This window comes from Anastrepha ludens, chromosome 6, assembly GCF_028408465.1.
Source record: "Anastrepha ludens isolate Willacy chromosome 6, idAnaLude1.1, whole genome shotgun sequence".
Taxonomy (NCBI): Eukaryota; Metazoa; Arthropoda; class Insecta; order Diptera; family Tephritidae; genus Anastrepha; species Anastrepha ludens.
This window is the reverse complement of record NC_071502.1, coordinates 43,603,801-43,623,299: the sequence shown is the minus strand read 5'-3', so window position 1 is coordinate 43,623,299 and position 19,499 is coordinate 43,603,801. Positions and strand designations below refer to the sequence as shown.

The window sequence follows — 19,499 nt, the reverse complement described above, 5'->3', positions numbered from 1 at the left end:
ATCCAAAATCTTAAAAATTTTCCTTGTACGCTTAGATCCTTTAAAAACCAACGAGTCATCGCAACAAGATTGTAGAAGTATAAATTAAATTCTTAATTGGGATATTATTTATGTCCAACAATAGAATTAAACTCCTAAAGTTAGGTCCGCCTCACAAGCTTTAAATAAATAAGTAGTAAGTCTGGCCAAATCTTTATGTTCGATGTATGTAATTGCGAAATTGCAAATATGTGTTGTAATTAAACAATTTAAATATATTAGAATCCATTGGGAGGGAATTCGATAATCCACAACTAGAAACTGCAGTTGTTCAAAACAAATGCCGGATGATGATTTACGAATGTTTTGTATGGTGATGAGGCGCTAATTGATTTCAATATAATAACATGTTCGATAAAATAAGAATAAATGTTCGGATTTATTTACTTCTGTAATTAAAAAATAAAAAGCTTAAGATATAACAAAAAAACCAAGTACAAAATATTTAATTTAAGAAACAAAAATATACGCTAGGCTAACAAGGCAGTGTATTACTTTTTACTAAAGAACGATGCAATGCTTTTTGTGCCCTTGGCACTCTTGGCTAACGCTTTTTCCTTCGCTGTCAAATTCCGTTCCCTAACTGGAGATGGGGTTAGCACAGTCTGCACAAAATTCAGTGGACTTATCTCTTCACTTGTAGCACTACTTGGTCTACTGTTGTCATTAGATGGCGAGTCATCCAATATGTCACTTCCTTTCAGTTTTTCAGTCGCGTTTGTACTCTTCTCATCGAGTTTTATTTTTTTGTTACTATCTGAATTAAGCTGCTTCAGTGATTTCCGTTTTTTAACGCTTTTCTCTTTTTCTTCCTTTTTTGTTGACGCTATTGGTTTTTCATCGGGTATTTCCAAATAGATCCTCAGCTCTTCATGCAAATCCAGATCCAAATAGTTGCCAACTATGTCCCATGCCATGCGCAAATAATCCATTTCAGATTCTTCTTTGTTCTCACCTTCAAGTTCACCACGCACATAGTTTTGCGATATGGCGTTTTTTCCACAATGTGCACCGATGCTGCGAAGCTTTTCAGCAACTCGCCTCGTTTTTATTGCTAACCAAGCCAAAGTTTTCTCTGGATTATATTTGTAAAACACCATTCCATTAGCCTTCTTTATATCGGCCACACATCGCAAGTGCTCCTCACCACGTATAAACTCCCGCAACAGCCGCAAAGTGCTCTTATCGTCCGGCTCACCAATGTCGTCCAAAGCAAGTGCTTTTTGTGTGCAATGCGCACGCAAATGGTGTAATGCTAGTAAAGTTATATCTATCGGTGTTGTCATATAAATGCGTCCATCTGAGCAAACATAATCGTTGATTAGCCAGCAACGTCGTTGTTCGGCAAATTCAATCACTTCCATCAGCTGAGAATTGCCCTTTGTTATAAACAGCGCGGGCTTTCCTTTTCCCGGATGATAAAAGTACTCTAGAGTCAGTTCGTTTTCGGGATCCTGCAATAGTTGTTTTGACACGAAGAAAACCTTGCGAAGCGCCGGCGCTGTCGCGTTAGGAGCAGGTGTTGCTTCTGTAGGCATTGAAGACCGAGTAGATTTTCTACTCATATTGCAGACGGTTACAGGAAGTGTATATTTGTGAAATGAAAATTTACTCTTAGATATTGAAACAAAATAGAAATGCTTACTAAATATCGCGCGTTCACAACAATGCAAATGTTTACGCGGAAATGTCAGAAATGCAAACCTGTCTATTTTAGCTAAAGCCAGGAACACATCCAGATTGTCAAATAAATTTGTTCACAATAGTGGAACGGAACGAAACGGAGCAATTAAAACGTTAATTTGCAAGGCAATCAAATACAGCAATTATAATGATTGGGACGTATCCTTTTTCTGATTTTGAAAATGCGAGGTATTTCTTATCAAAATATCGAAAACGTAAAAACCAAGAAAAAGTTGAAGTCGGTTTAGGCTATTATTACGAACTGGATTTTTATTACGAAGAAATTTGTGAGGAGTGTGTTTTGATGAAAATACAAAGAAACATAATCAATCGCAAAAAACCACATTTTGAATTAAAAAATATCTGATCGCATAATAAATGTAAGCACTTCATATGTGTACATACATCCCTTAATAAATCAAGTTAACGAATACACAACTTTATAATTTCATTCTCAACAGTTTTGTTATAATCGGTGAAGAATCCCTTTTTTAACCGAGATATATTATTATTATTATTTATTATAGCAATATGAAATATAACACTAATTGATAGAGCACACTAGCTACTTATGCCTACGGTGCAACCGAGATATAAAATGGCGCAGCCAGAAAGAAAAATTTGTTTCATCGTCTTTGCTTTACGCCCCGTTGCGGCACATCCAGAGCTCTTTGTTTTTCAAAATACTAACGGTAACTAAAAAGAAAAATTAATTAAATTAAACCCGTGGTTTGATAATTATGATATTGACGGTTATTTACTATTGAAAATTTCTAGGAAAGGAACGAAGCAATCGTGCGAGACAGAGGTTGTGGTTGCAATTAATTTCAAGAACCCTGACTGAATCAAATAACTATATGTCCCAGCCATGTGGAGCACAGCAAGAATGTATTTTAGCTAGCCCTTAAACACCATTTTTTTATGGTCACTAAAAATTTATTGTTTATTTGACTGAATAAATAGAAAAATCTTCTTCTTAATCGGCGTATCCATGCTGGATATTCGCGATTATTATTATTGTAATACTTATAAGAGGAAAATTCCCAGATACCCTCAACAACATAATGAAAAAAGTAGTACACTGGCTATATACAGCTGTGGTAACACCAATGAGGGCACACGGTGTCTTGGTTTGGTGTCCAGCACTTGCGAAAAAAACTACGGTAAAATGTTTAGATAGTATTAAAGAGGTCTCTGCTACGCTGCCGCCAGCGATGAATGTCATGCTGTACCCATTACCTATTGAGGTATACAGGAAACAACTGGTGGCGAAATCGGCACTTAGGTAAAGAGAATCTTCTTACTTAGCCATTAACAGGAAGGGTCAGGCAAAAAAACTAGACGGATACTCCTTCTTACATCAAACAACGGACTTTTGTAACTCAGTAGAGCTGCACTTATGTAAATACATCCTTTACCACAAATTTCCCAACGACAGAAGGTTTGGACAATGGGGTAATGGACAAAAGATGTGGAGTCAATATCTTTTCTGATATGTCCAAGCTCAATGAACACGTATGCGGAGGCTTTCTCTCTGAGGAAAAGCGTGCCAACATTTCCTTCCGGCTACCGGATCTTGGAGCGTTTTTCAGGCTGAAATTCTGGCATTAAGGGTCCTGTTGGTCTTCCTACCTTTGTTCTCACCACAAGAGAAATAAATGTATATCCAGATAGCCAATCGGCCCTGAAATCATTACAATCACCTAATATTAACTCGAAGGCAGTAAAAGAATGTATCGACGTTTTGACAGAACTATCAGGGTACTTTACAAAGCCAATATATTTTTTTCAAAATTGGCATACAGTTTATTTATACATTAGAATAATATAATCATTTTTTTTTTATTTTAATCATTTAAAATGGCGGATGTACACTCAATTCTTCCAGGAAGGTCGCAGGGGGCTTCTCAATCGGCGGGCACTGTAGCATCAGCGTTAGTGACCTAAATACAAAAAACCACAAATTTTTTTGTTTATTACTGTCATAATTTCTATATGAATTAACAATAAATGGAAAAACAAAATTCGCGGAATAAAATGCTAAAAAAAAGGGAGATCGGTCAATAACTTTTCGAGTTATCCTGTACGCCAATTCGAGAAATATAGTTTTGAGAAAATCGCGTCTAAAGTCGGCAACGTAACTATACCTCGCCCAGCGCTCGAACGCAAAGAATACAGGGTGACAAAAAATAAGTGTATACAACATTTTTTAATGTACAAAATTTATCATTGATAGTAGCTCAAACCAAATTGTGAAATTTTAATAGACAATGTTTGAGTAACATTATATTCAGCCAGTTTCGAAGTGGCCACCTTTAGCACGAATACACAAGTGTCACCGACAGTTTGCATGTAGAGGGCATTCGCTGGTTGACATTCAAAAGGGGTAGTCGTCGGTTCGTTGAATGTGCACCCGTATACTCATTTGTTTAAATTAATTATAAGTTTTCGATTTGAGTTTGTAAAAGATTTATAAAATATAAACTTTAAAACAGAATAAAGACAAATTGGCTATTCTTGACACAAGGTCATACGTTTAAAAAAATGTTGGGCTATAGGCCGTAGTTCGTCTACCGTTATGCGACCCCACTCTCGACGCAATGCTTGCTTCAGGGACTTCAAAGTTTTGTGGCGTTTTGCACAGGCCCTTGCTTCCAAAATCGACCATACGCTGTAGTCTAGCGGATTCAGTTCCGGTGAGTAGGGTGGCCATTCTTGGACGACGTTGGAGCGGGCGAAATCTTTCGAGTCTTACTTTTTTGTTTTCATCCGTGAGCAGCTGGCTTTTTTGTCGTTTGTAAGGTTAAGTCCAAGTTCTTTTTTTGCTATAAGGCGAACTGATTCACGATTAATGCCTGTCTCACGAGCAGTATTCCTCATCGAAACCATAGATTTTCGTTGAACTCTTTTTTTGATGATTTTTCGATTGTTGGAAGTGTTAACAGTTCGTTTTCTTCCTCTTCCGGTCACCTACATTACCAAGCTCCTTAAATCGTTTAATTGCACGAGAAAGCAATGAACGTGCAATTCCAAGCTGATGCAGAGATATAATAGCTGAGCGACTGACTACTTGACATCGTTACACAAAGTATTTAAAAAGAACTTTTTTTCGAAATTTTACATGTATCTGCACCCTTAATTTGAGTATAGGTTGAAGTCTCTAGTACGTCAAGTTTTGCGAAAAAGAAGTTTTATTAAACCTTGGACAAAAACGGTGCAACGGAAAAACAATGTGGATATGACTTTAGTACTAACTTTATTTGTATTAAATTGCATAAAACAATAAACAGTTTGCAGTTTGCAGCGCTAATTATAGAAAATGAACTATAACATAATTCATAAAGCTTATACACAAATTTTTGCAAATTATGATTTAATATGAAATAAATATTTATGAACATCGTGTAGGCCTGATCCAGACATACTTCAGACTTTCATTGTAATCATATATGTATGTATGTAAGTATGTACAAATGTCTGAACAATTATTTTGCTGAAATCCTATAACTATACAAAAGTATTGTGTTGTTGTAGTAGCAGCAAAAACATTCCCCATACACGTTCGGGGAGTACTGCTGGAGCGACAGTCTTTGGCCGGATATATAGTAAATCCATGTCGTTCCGGTAACGTAGAACCGACTGTCGGGGGCACAAGAAATGTATACTCTTCCTAAACGGTTGTCATAAATAACCCTAATGACATGCATATAATATTTTTTTATTTTTTTATTACGGGCTTACATTTTTTTCTTTTAACTTATGTGTATTCATAATCCGAACTTAATTAATGTCTTTATTGTACATATTTTTATATTAAACTATTAAGTTCTAATAAATAAAATGTTTGAAAAAATCATAAAACAATATTTGCAATGTAATACGAGATTGCTTAAAATTTTAAAAACTTATTACTCGAATATATTTTAATCTAAACGCGCTAGTTATTTTAATATTTTTTGGCATCTCATTCGTGGTCACATGCATGTACGTATGTATGTATGCATTGAAACTGTTAGCTAATTTTTCGACATAGCTAATTACATACATACATATATGATTTACACAAAACCCAGCCTAATTTACCAATCATTTATTAAATAATTTTATGTAAAGGCAAATATTTCAAGTCTTTTCAGTATTAGCTTGTGTTTTCGTTATCTTCCGTCATGACAAGACTGGAATGGAGCAACAATTATCTCCACATACAAATGTGTGAGTATTTTTCCAAACATTCAATATTCCTATCTTATATCCACTTATTACTTCTACAATTATTATATCTACTATAAAATTTTATTGACGTATACATACTTAAATTAATTTCAATCACTAGTTATGGCATTTCTCGTATAGGTGGGCGCACATATCTAAATAAGTGACTGAAGTGGCCTTAATTGCTTTTTTCATTACAACTATTTTTTCTACCAACTTCACCTCATTCTGTGTCTACAAGGTGTTAAGTATTATGAAAAAATGTTTCTAATACTTTAAACTTCGTTTTGTCTGCTTCCTGAAATACATGCTGAATATTTACATTTACATTAAATTCTGCTAAACTTTAAGAGAATGTCTCATATTAACGCTTTCTCCGCTTTCTCCAACACCTGTAGTTTCTCATTTTTCAATGGCTCCCCCTCTTCTGCATTTGCAACCGATCTGCGTTTCCTTTCTGGTGGATTGTTCCACGGCTGGAGTTCACCGGAACCCATAATGATATAGACGATAGCGCTGGAAATGTATGTGCCCGCTAGAATACCGAACACAATTTGCCATTGATGGTAGGATTCCTAAGGAAAACCATGAAAAATTATTTGATATATAATATTATATATTGTACATATAAACTATAGAAAATTATTTCATAACTCTCTGCTACTTACGTTCTCGTAGGTGAGCGTACCAACCATCCAAGTCGACAAAAATCCACCAAACGATGAAAGGGTGTTAGCAAGTCCAAAAATTGTGCCACTGAAATTTGGCGCAATGTCTAGGCCGTTGCCAAGATAGCCAGCCGTTACTGCACCATGTGTGAATAGTGCCAAGGTAAATATTGTCACTGACCATGCCGCATCACGCCCCAAAAATATTTGCGCAATCATCAATGTGCCAGGCGATAAAAGTGCTGTAAAAAAATGTAACATAGCTCATTTTAATCAGAGTTGCTTTCCAGAAATTTTACACCTTATTCAATTCGTTTTTTGTTTTTTTTGTGTAGCTAATTTACAATGCTTAAGACACTTACCAAAACCCGTGAAAACCTTCCTTGTAGCCGTCGTCGAGAGTGTACCCCTCTGGCGCAGGTAATCAGCGAAGCAGGAAGAGCTGAAGGCCATAATGTATTTGCCCAAATAAGGTAACGATGAGAAAAGACCATTCTGAAAGTCAAATAGCAATGATAAATGAGTAACAATGAATTCTATACACAATGTAATCGGTGCATTTTTTGAGTACATTTTTAAGCAAGAAAATGTGGTATATTGAATAAACTTAGGTATTTACCTGCTTAATATTGAAATGCAATATCTGATCCATAAAAGTCGGCAGTTGATTTATTACAGTGAAGAAACCAAATACAGATAAACCATGCGTAATTATAATTGCCCACACAGGTCCTGAACAGAACAAATCACGCCATGGCACATAACTGGGCCGTTTCTTTGATGTCGAGGTGCCAATAGCATCTTCAATTTCACGACGTTCCTCCGAAGTAATACGTGGATGAGTGGCTGGAGTCTCGTAAACAAAGGTGAACCAACAAATCGACCACAAAAGGCCAACACCGCCTAAAAAGTAAAAAAAAAAAAATTGATTAAAAAAGAGCTGCTGGCTAATTAAATTATTATCGAATCTTTTTTTAACACAGATTTACATATGTATATGGTTACATTTCTTTCTTGTCCATTAATAGCATAGCATACGTTTCATGTATAAACCTTATGTTAGGGTAATCCAGACGTAGCTCATTATCTCCTTAAATCGGCATTTCTGTATTAATGCAATACAAAGTTTTCCAAAAACTAATTACGGTATTATCGAGCTTGGTCTAAACGGCTCTATTGTAATAGGACTATGAATAAGTTCGTGCGGTTTTACAACAGATGGCGTAACTTGATTATTATTCCATCGATCCACATTTCCAAACATTCATTGGAGAGCTACTGTCGTAAGGCACAAACGTCAGTATAAATTTTTTATTTGAAGCGTAAACAACAATATTTTTACCACACTTGAAAATGTCGAATTTCGTGCCAAATAATGTGTTTTTGCGGGGAATTCTTCTTCATTATTTTAATATGAAGAAAAAAGCAGCCGAAAGTCATCGTATCTTGGTGGAAGTTTATGGTGAGCATGCTCTATCTGAGCGAACGTGCCAGAAGTGGTTTGCACGCTTTAAAAGTGGTGATTTTGGCTTGGAAGACGAAGAACGCGAGGGTGCGCCGCCAAAGTTCATGGATACCGAATTGGAGGAATTGCTCGATCAAGATCCGGCTCAAACACAAGAAGAGGTTGCAAAAACTTTGGGAGTTGATCAATCAACCATTTCCAAACGTTTAAAAGCCATGGGAATGATCCGAAAGGTAGGCCATTGGGTGCCGTATGAATTGAAGCCAAGAGACGTTGAACGCCGTTTTATGGCATGCGAACAACTGCTTCAACGGCACAAAAGAAAGGGTTTTTTGCATCGAATTGTGACTGGCGATGAAAAGTGGGTCCATTACGACAATCCAAAACGTCGGGCAACGTATGGATACCCTGGCCATGCTTCAACATCGACGTCGGCGCAGAATATTCATGGCCTGAAGGTTATGCTGTGTATCTGGTGGGACCAGCTGGGTGTTGTGTATTATGAGCTACTGAAACCGAATGAAACGATTACGGGGGATGTCTACCGACGACAATTGATGCGTTTGAGCCGAGCACTGCGAGAAAAACGGCCGCAATACGCCGATAGACACGACAAAGTTATTTTGCAACATGACAATGCTCGGCCACATGTTGCACAAGTGGTCAAAACATACTTAGAAACGCTCAAATGGGATGTCCTACCCCACCCGCCGTATAGTCCAGACCTTGCGCCATCCGATTACTATCTCTTCCGATCGATGCAACATGGCCTGGCTGACCAGCACTTCCGTAATTACGATGAAGTCAAAAAATGGATCGATTCGTGGATTGCGGCAAAACCGACCGAATTTTTCACAAAGGGAATCCGTGAATTGCCAGAAAGATGGGAAAAAGTAGTAGTAAGCGATGGACAATATTTTGAATATTAAATTTGTAACCATTTTACGTCAATAAAGTTTCAAATTTCGAAAAAAAACCGCACGAACTTATTCATAGTCCTATTAATTTTCAAAATAATTGGCAACTATTGCAATGTCATCCGTTTCCGGACCCCAAGTTGACTTGACAGCATTTAATTTTGTTTGCGTTCAATTTGAAAATAACGTGAGTGAGTGTCACAAAGATTATAAAATAGTTCGATATAATTAAATCAAACTTGAATTATGTTAAACTTGCGATTCGCACAAAGTACGCATGCATACTTACCAGTTAAGTAGAAAACGCTGGGCCAACCCCAAATGGAAATGAAATAACCACAAATAGGCATCGTAATGGCTGCACCCAAGGAGGATGCTGTGAATAGTATAGAAAAGGCAATGAATAAATTGTTACAACAAGTGTTCATTAAATATGAACATACCCATCATATTCGACATAAATTTCGAACGTTCCATTGGTGGAATCCATACAGCGGCCACGGGATGTATAGCTGGCCAAGATGCGCCCAACATGAAACCCAATAAAACGCGTACAATTATTAGCATTATATAGTTGATGTGTGCTGCTAATGGTGTAACTAATGTGAGCAAACTAGCCCAGAGCATGGAATGACCAAAGACGCGACGTCCACCAATCAATTCAGCAAGTCGGCCACCTGGCAGCTCTGTTAGTATATAGCCCCAGAAAAAGGAACCCAGTACAAAGTTCGTTTGATAAGAGTCCCAAGGAAAATAATCATTATTGTCGTCAACCGGTGGCAGCTGCGTGGTCGTTGTTGTCGTTGTAGAGATTACTGTGCCATTATCATATTTTTGTGTGGCATTTGCTGCACTGATGTTACGTGGCGGTGAGTGAGCATCTCGATGCACCATTGCAACAATAGCAATAGTCAGATTCACTCGAAGTGCATAGTTCAACATGAAGCCAAGCATGGTGAGTAAATTGAGTACTTGACGACATGATAGCATATCTGCATATGGAAATGAAATAAAAGAAAAATTTTAGAGTTTTCAGTTTGATGACATTTTTATATTTTGGTGCAATAAGTAATTCAACTTGAACATTATTCTAGAGCATGATTCAATAATAATTCAATCATGATTCTAGAGGGCAAAGCATTTGGTTTTTTATCTGCTTCTTACAGTAAATATTAAAAATAAAAAAAATATCCCAAATATACTCTTATTGAAGAAACAAAAATGAAAGTAGAAACTCATTAGAGGATTACTTAGAACGTTATTTAAAATCTTTGAAAAATATTTAAGATTTCATGGCAGTCTCACGAACTTTTATGGCTGAAAAATTAAAAGAATTATGAAGATGAAAGACAGAGTGTATGATAGATGATTTAACCTCCGGTTGCGAATTCTATAACTATAAAAAATATTGACAGATTAGCTGGAAAGGCATTAAAATTGCTGAAAGTTTAACCTAGAAATCATTACGCGGGCTATTCACGTTTTCAGTAACGCTTTCATATATTTCAGTCACTATTATTTCAAGGCCCGTTAAACCCCTATAACCACCAATCTTATTGCGCAAATTTTCAGAAGTGTTATAATTATAAATACAAATCATGTCTCGCAAAAAGTCACACTTTATTGGGAAATAATAGTCCAAGCATTTTACACCTTTTAAATACTGATTTCTAGTACAAATACACCACTAATGTGCGCGTCGAGTCCGTTTGGATTAAATGCACGTGATGTTAATGATCTTTTCTTTTATGGCCAAATACATACATACGCACGAGTATGGTATATAAATAAAATAATAGATTTAACAACTTTCGTGCGAAGAATGCGCCAGCGACTTTATTGATGAGTATTGTGCGAATACCTGTTATATTGATTAGCTCCAATTAGCAAAAGTAAGCGAATTGTCTAGCGCATATGCGAGTATATACATACATACATATGTGGTATGTGTGGATATATGATACTCACTCTACTGAATAGGGATAGAAATATACGAAAAGTCCGAGAACAATGGAGCTAATAAGTCTTATGACTTTAGTATATCACATAACTAGTATTTTATATTTACTCGTATTTGTCAATATTTAATTTAGTATTTTTTTATAGATAATGTTTATATACCTACAGGTATGGACTGCTAATTAGTGCACCACGCAGATTGAAACAGTACTAGCAAAACCCTGCTGTGGAATAGGGGGTTTTTTGTGACAATTACTTCTGTAACATCATTCGAACAAGATAATTGTCTATAGTATAATTTAGCAAAACGGTCTACTGGTATTTCATATAAACATAATCAAATTATTTTCAAAGAGAAAAAGAGTTTGAGAAAAAACGATAAATTTGCAAAAAAAAAAAAATATAGTAATATAAAATTCAAAAAGTCGAAGCATTTGCAATGACAACCCATTTACATTATTTGAATTAATGAATTCAAGCTAAATCCGCTTTGGTCTTATTTAGAGATGGTACATGAAACATTCCCCAAATAAGGAATTGAGTGGAGGGCGTACTGTAAAGTAGTAAATTTGGTATTTTTATTATATTATAATAAACTATTGTCTGGAAGTATTTGCCATACAAACCTACGGAAACTTCCCAGCTGGCATTTAGAAGGTTGGAAGCAGTAGATGTAGGATGATCTTTGCCTCAAGTATAACAAAAAACAACCGAATGCCACTAATTTCTAGTCTAAAAGGTTTACGAAGACTTTATGAAACTTTTATAATTTTTGTCCTAACGAAAGCAAGTTCATATACCTAACTAAGGCTTCTCCAAGCGAAAAGACTTGCGGGCGATTGAAATGATTGCCATGGGAGACGCGGATGATTCATTGGCGGTCGGAGATGTTAGATAATTTGGAAGATATTTTGAAACCGCATTATAACACCGAACGGATTTTGGTTAATCTCAAAAGCTGTAAATATTTTTAAATAAAATCGGGCTGCTTCTTTAGAAGAGAGTCGGAAATGGGCGGATTCTTAATTTTTTACGCAGAATAATCTGTATTTTTGTGATATAGCATCGCTTAAGCAATTCTGACCGATCTTTCCAACGCAAAGGAAGGATTATTATTAGCGCCAAGAAATGAATATCTGTGGCAATAAAAAAGTAATACTTTTCAGAACTCCCTACTTAGTCGCAATTAATTCTGTTGACGTTGAAGAAATATGTATGTGAAAAATGTATGATAATTGTTTTTAGTTTTTAACATTTCTTAATAAAAAAATTAAAATTAGATTTTATTGCTCTTATATTTCTGTTGTTATAAAAATCAGATGCAGATTTTAATATGATTCACAAAAAAAAACAAAACAAAAAATGTGTATTGTATGCAAAGTAAATTTTGATTTTTCGATTAATTTAAAAATAAAATTTTCTATTTTCGTTTCTGCCATTAATACACACATATCAAACATTTAAAATAAAATTTTAGATAATAACGGCCACTGTATATGTATGTATATGTATACACTATCAAGTGGTATAAGTGTGCATACACCCTCTATTAAAACAAAAAGCTCGAAATGCTATATAAAAAAAGTGAACTTAAGTCGCTGTCTTTTGGACAATTTTTGAATTGGATGCACTAACCCAGTATTACCATACTGCGAAATAAGTTTGACTTTTGGATGGAAATGACCACAAAGGCCAGTTTTTCCACAGGCTAAACCAGTCCCCAGAAAGTATCATCATTTTATTAAAAAACAAATTAAATTAATGTGAAAACCATGACACTTTAACTGAGTGTTTAGTCGATCAATCAGCAAAGAGATGCGTCAATTTCTGATAAAAGGGAAAAATATTTCGTTGCACCGTACGACACATTTACGAGGTGTGTTCAAAAAATAAGGTGAATTTTCATTTTTCTCAAAAAATATTTATTTATACATCTATTTCCATTTTATCTTCTTCAAAGTAGTCCCCTCAGATATAATGCACTTGTGCCAGCTTTTCCCCCAATCCTCGAAGCAGTTCCGATATGCTCTTTTGTGTATGTCCTCCTCCTTTAGAATGTGGTTACCTATTCCCGAAACTGCATTTGACAATGAAAGACAATCGTCCAGCCATTCAAAACATTCTCAAAAATGGCATACATATATTATATATATATAGTATAGATCACCCCCGGAAGGCAACGGCACACCTCCGAGTGTATTTCTGCATTTCTCCTCATAAATAAATATCTGCCGTTCGGAGTCGGCTTGAAACTGTAGGCCCCTCCATTTGTAGAACAACAGCAAGACGCACACCGCAAATAGGAGGAGAAGCTCGGCCATGCACCCAAAAAGGGTCTAAGAGCCAATTATATATACATATATGTATATAGGTTGGTGAAAAAGAAATCCGTTATTTTGTCGGTAGATTAAAGTTTATGCTCGTTGCCAAGGTGACATTTCACACTAATTTCTGTTGTGAGTTACAGTGTGTTGACAATCGAAGTCAACGAAGAGAAAGGTACATTTTACAGTTTTCTTTGATAAATGTGAAAATGTAAGTTAGGCCGCTGAAATTGTGAATGGTGTTTGTGGTGCCGATTCTGTACCAACAAATTACGTGTAGTTTTGGTTTCGTCTATTCCGTTCAGGCATTTTTAATGTTAAAGAAAAAGTCGATAATGTCGATAAAATCACAAAAATAATCGAAGTTGACCGGCATGTTAGTCGTCGTAGCATCGCCCAGGAGCTAAGGTTCGACCATAAAAAAGGTTTAAATCCACTTGCGCAAAAATTTTACGCAGCAATAGTGTACAAGTATAGGTCGTATGATAATTTGTTAAAACGTTCAAATTCCATATCTAAGCAGAAGAAGAATATATTGAAGAAATATTTGCCATAAATAATTATTGTTTGTTTTGTGAAAAGTTCGTTTTTTTCGAATGGAGGGTATATAAGTACATATATGGCATACAAATTAGCAACCGGTTCCAAAAATTATTCTCTCATTTAAATCTGCGGCTATTTAAAGCAAAAAACAAAAATTAACTGGAAAGCAAAGAGAAAAAAGAATTAATTAATTTTATAAATCATACAATACAACAACAGATCGCATGTGACTTTTTTTTAGTATAGCTTTTGGGGGCCAAACGTGATCTTAACTTATTCCTAGAAGCCGGCACATATCGCAAACAAACATGTGGCAACTGGCTCGAATACCACATTTGCAAGCTTCTAATTGGTTGATATTTGCATACGTATATACATGCATATGTATGTAGGTGTGTATGTATGTACATACAAAAGGATGTGTGTATGTATGTATGTAAAAATTTGTGTATTTATTTTTCGTAAGTATAATTTATACTGCCTTTACATACTTGCATACAAACTTACACACACGCTTAGCGTTAAGAATTTCTTAGGAACTATTAAATTTTAAGTCTTAGAAAAAAGTCAATGCGACTGTAATTAATTACGAAATTCCTGAGAAAATCATTCATATGTTTACATACATACGTACATATACATGTATCTATATATGTATGTATGAAGATAGAATATACAATTTAGAATAGTTGCAATCTTCAATAACTAGCATTTATAACGGATATTCAATCATAGGCATACATACATACCTGCATATGTATGTCTGTGCGATTATTTATGCCTGTATAATTTTGTATCAGCCACATTGCATCTATTGAACTTCCGCTTAAATCACCGCCTGGCTAAAACGTTTTGTTTATTTGCCAATGAAATATGTATGTATGCACGTATGTATAAATAACTTGAGATATTTTTGCGGAATAGATAATTCTCATGGTCATTTGTTTACACTACATATGCACACATACATATGCCTGTACATTCATAGTTGGATACTCGCGCGCATAAATGATGACTCTTTAAGTTGGCTATGTATCCACATACATACATACATACATACATACATACATATGCTCAGTATTTGTAGTAAAATTGCGTTGGTTCTGGACTAAAATTTTTGCTAATGAAAATAAGTACAAAGAAACCACTTTTTCACAAATACTCATTTTAATTGAGATTTATGGCAGTATTTTTCAAAAGAAATTATTTACCTATGTTACTCAATACATTTTTTACGATAAGATGACATATATGTGTCTATAAATATGTATATAAGTATACGAGGTGTGTTCAAAAAGTATCGCGACTTTTGAATTTTCGCAGGTTACGTACATATACTCGAATTTCGAGTTTTTTGCGGCGATATGTTGGTACTCATGTCTCTCACTCATGCCGACGAGTTCGGCCATTTTGAATGTTCAGTTAATTGTTGACACCTACTTGCTTGCACGTGTTTCGGCTAGTCTTCGATTTTACCTATTCGAAAAGATGGATCAAAGAACTTCGGATCAAATTTTGTGTGAAAAACGAAATTAAGTGCGCGGATGCATTCCGAATGTTGACTGTGTCACACGGAGAAGCTACTTTGGGACAGAGCAACGTTTATCGGTGGTACGAAATGTTCTCAGAAGGCCGAGAAGATGTGAACGACGAAAAGTGTGCCATACGCCCGAGCACTTCAACAACAGACGAAAAAATTGATGAAATGAAGAAAATGGTATTGGCCAATCGTCAAATCACCGTTAGAGAAGTTGCTGAGGTCCTAGACATATCGATTGGCTCGTGCCATTCGATTTTTTCAATGATTTGGGCATGAGACGGGTCGCCGCAAAATTCGTACCAAAACTGCTCAATTTTGACCAAAAGCAGCATCGCATGAACATTGCTAATGAGATGTTGGACTCTGTCCGCGGTGACCCAAATTTGCTCCAGTGGGTCATAACTGGTGACGAATCGTGGGTTTATGGTTATGACGTGGAAACGAAAGCTCAATCATCTCAATGGAAGCTGCCGCACGCACCAAGACCGAAAAAAGCGCGCCAAGTTCGGTCGAATGTAAAAGTTTTGCTTACCGTTTACTTCGATTGCAGGGGCGTTGTGCATCAGAAGTTCTTGCCACAGGGTAAAACGGTAAATGAGGAATATTACCTGCAAGTTATGCGCAATTTGCGCGAAGCAATCCGCCAGAAACGCCCGGAACAAAAATTGGCTCTTGCATCACGATAACGCCCCTGCTCACACATCGTTGCTTGAGCGCGACTTTTTGGCCAAAAACAACACACTAATGATGCCACCGCCACCGTATTCCCCAGATCTGACCCCTTGTGACTTCTTCTTGTTACCGAGACTGAAGAGGCCCATGAAAGGACAACGCTACGCTACGATTGACGAAAGACGGCATCGAAGGAGGAGCTGAACAAGAAAAAAAAAATGATTTTTTGAAGTGCTTCGAAGCTTGAAAAAAACGTTGGCACAAGTGCATAAAATGTCATGGGAATTACTTTGAAGGGGACAAAATAGATATTAATGAAAATACAATATAAATAAATAATTTTTGAAAAAACACAAAATTCGCGATACTTTTTGAACACACCTCATACACGTGTATTGTAGATTTGCCAAAAACGTGTCAAATCAACAAAAAAAAACTAAGTGCGTGTGCGAAATGTGGATATTAAATAACGAAACTGGCGCTACCATAGAAAAAGTACACATGCACCAAGCATTACCGACCGCGAGCCACATACAGACATACATATGTTCATACATACGCATAGTGCTGACCTTAACTTTTTTGTTATTTAGCCGGTTAAATGTTGCAACTACATATAGAGCAAGGCAATGCGCGTGGTTACCCATCAAGGGTTTCTGTCAAGGGGTTTCTGGCCAAGTTATTCGTCGGATCTTGCGTAAATTCGCATAGATCTTTGAAATAGTAGAGGGGCGTTGTACTCGTATATTGAAGGTGATATTAAGTAAATATCTATGAAAGCTATATAAAATGTTTTAAAGCGTCAGTCTCGTTAAAAGACACACCTCGTATAGTTAAAGCTTTATATATCTAATTTCCAACCATTTCACATAGCATAAATGAAAAAAATTCTAAATAACCAAATATAAATTGTTAATTTTCGTACAAATAATAAGGTGTAAAAATTTTCTAAAATTATTTTATATATTTCGGTTAGTTCAGACGCGTTATACTAATTCGCATTGTACACATTTTTCTTCAAATCTAACTTAATCCTAATTTTAAACTAAATATTTATGTAAATAAAAAAACTATAAATAAAATACATTTTACTGAATTGATAAAATAATTTGCCACTATACCCACAGAGAACTTACATTGGTTCGTCCATATCGAGAGGGTTGCTTTTTCGCTCAATTCTGAGACACCGTTTGCTTCTCTCACTTTTCTTCTCCATTAACAAAGCCGCACATGTCAACGAATAACTTTTAATTTGAAAATTCATCTAACTTGACAAAAAACTTAAAGATTATTTGCTAAATAGTCTTGCTTACATTGAAGTGAGCTGTTGTCGAAATATCAAAATTTTACATTTGAGTTTGACAGCACTTTTTTCGTGTTCACTTGGAACCAACGATTTCAATTTTTCGTATTCGTAATAGACATTCGTACTCGACGGTTTTCTACGACGGGTTCTATGATAGGGCTGATTATATTTTTGAGTAACTAAACTCTTACGTTTTCAATGCCATAGTTCTGAAGTAGGTTCTATACCACCAACCCGTATTCCGTTCGTGAGTTTAAGCTTTAAATATAATTATAACCCTTTCCACATTTCTTACAACTGCAATTACACATCTATTCGCGCACACACCTTAAAAAATGCAGTCCACCCTTGTAGCCAATGCATTGTTTCAGCTGCCTTAATAAATTTCTTTGTTCTAATTCGGAAGTAAATAATTGAAATGAGCATTGCATGCGAATTTACTGCAACAATTGATTGTCTCTAACTTAATCCAAACCAGTTTTTTAATTAAAACCCCTTAAATATTAGCTTTGTTCAAAGATGTGTGTATGCATTGGACTTACATATATAAGCGACGTAAAATATATATACTTACACACACGTGTATGCATGTCGATCGATTAATATCGGAAAGGCTTTCCGACGTTATATTCAAATGAATATATTACAAATTCAACCAACATGTACGAGTGCAATCAACCCAGTGAGCAGTTTAGCCATAGATTTAATTACTGTAATTTTTCTACACTAGCAGGAGTAAGAGAATAGAGATCCATAGGAACTCTTTTAAGTGAAGTAAAAGTAAACACCCTTTTTTAATCGGCTGTAGCTTATTATGCGTAAATTTGGTGATTCGAAAACAGTAGAAACCTGAACTGAAATTACCTACTAAATAAGGCATTTCGATCCTTATGCCCATATTCTCATTCCACCACCTTTATCCCATCGGACCATCGAGTACAAATTTTAAGGTATAAAAATCAGAAAACATTTTTTTTTTAATTCTTACTGAATGGAAATTCATTTTCTCAAGTTTTTTTTTCATTTTATAAAGGGAAACGCACAAATGTTAATATTATTGCTTCTGGCATAACATAGCACACAAAAGAAAAATGTGTTCCCACTAACTGAGGCACACTCAAGAAATGTCTCTAAATATTTTCTTTTCTGTTTAATTATATTTCCTAGCCTTTCGCAAGGCACAGAATATTTTCTCCCTTTCATTACATATTTCATGCACTGCAAGTTTATTAGAATCAATTTTTTCAAAGCTTTTCCAAGCGAAAGATATTGGAGGCATTGCAAAATCTCAGCTTTTCAAAATCAATTAAACGCAGAAGTTATAAAAAAACAAAACACAAAAAAATAACGACAAATTAATTAAAATAAATTATTGGGTATGCGAATAAGTTTCCGTCCTTTCTTGGCCTAAGTTACGAATTATTTAAACAATTAAATTATGTGAAGTATGTGACATTGGAAGCTGCAACTTTACTCCATCTTTCAGGCAGCATACGCATTCCTCTAACAAAAAATTTTAGTTCTTTTGACTTGATCCATTCATTGAGCCAGTTTGCGATGCTCTCATAAGAAGTGAACCATTATCCAATAAGATCTGACTGCATTGATCGGAATATATGGTAATCCGAAGGTGCAATGTTTGGGCAATACGACGAGTGGGGCAAGATTTTCCGATGCAGTCCCTCTAAATATTTTTGGACCGATTTAGCAACATATGGCCTGGCGTTGTCATCAGTTTGTCATGACTACCGTCCCATTCTAACCGCTTTTCTTTGAGAGCTGCAGTCGGTAACGCTCGCCAGTGGAGGTTCAGGTGGTTTAAGGAATTCAATAGACACCCTTCTGATCCCACCAGATGCACAACCTTTGATGACAATTTGTTTTCCCTGTCGATGGACCTGGTTCACCTGGCAGGCTCCAATATTTTCGGCGCTTAGGGTTATCATAAATGATCAATTTTTTTATCGCCAGTGACAATGCGGATGCAGAAAACCTTTTCTTTTCTGCGATTCAAGAAGCATCTCACACGTCACTTAACGTCTCTCGATATCCATCTCTTTCAATTGATGTGGCACCCATTTACCTGCTTTCTGGACCATTTCCAACGCGTGCAAACGTTTACCGACGATTGATCTGTCAATATCCAACTCTTTAGAAGGGTTCGACATGCG

At 35.8% G+C, this 19,499-nt stretch overlaps 2 protein-coding genes across 2 annotated transcripts in view; both read right to left on the bottom strand.

Annotated features, from left to right (window-relative positions):
* Positions 1 to 394: 394 nt before the first annotated feature.
* LOC128867435 (ribonuclease H2 subunit B) lies at positions 395 to 1,750 on the bottom strand. Its single transcript, XM_054108633.1, has one exon. It carries the CDS (start codon positions 1,602 to 1,604, stop codon positions 531 to 533), a length of 1,074 nt encoding a protein of 357 aa, XP_053964608.1. The 5' UTR covers positions 1,605 to 1,750; the 3' UTR covers positions 395 to 530.
* Positions 1,751 to 4,959: 3,209 nt separating this feature from the next.
* LOC128868664 (sialin) overlaps positions 4,960 to 19,499 on the bottom strand; it is a 66,057-nt gene continuing 51,517 nt past the window's right edge. The window contains exons 3-8 of the mRNA XM_054111004.1: positions 9,428 to 9,976; positions 9,274 to 9,360; positions 7,222 to 7,505; positions 6,965 to 7,097; positions 6,603 to 6,844; positions 4,960 to 6,509 (exon numbers count right to left, since the gene is read on the bottom strand). Of these exons, the coding sequence (XP_053966979.1) occupies positions 6,294 to 6,509; positions 6,603 to 6,844; positions 6,965 to 7,097; positions 7,222 to 7,505; positions 9,274 to 9,360; positions 9,428 to 9,976 (1,511 nt within the window). The 3' untranslated portion in view covers positions 4,960 to 6,293. The remainder of the gene's footprint in view (positions 6,510 to 6,602; positions 6,845 to 6,964; positions 7,098 to 7,221; positions 7,506 to 9,273; positions 9,361 to 9,427; positions 9,977 to 19,499) is intronic.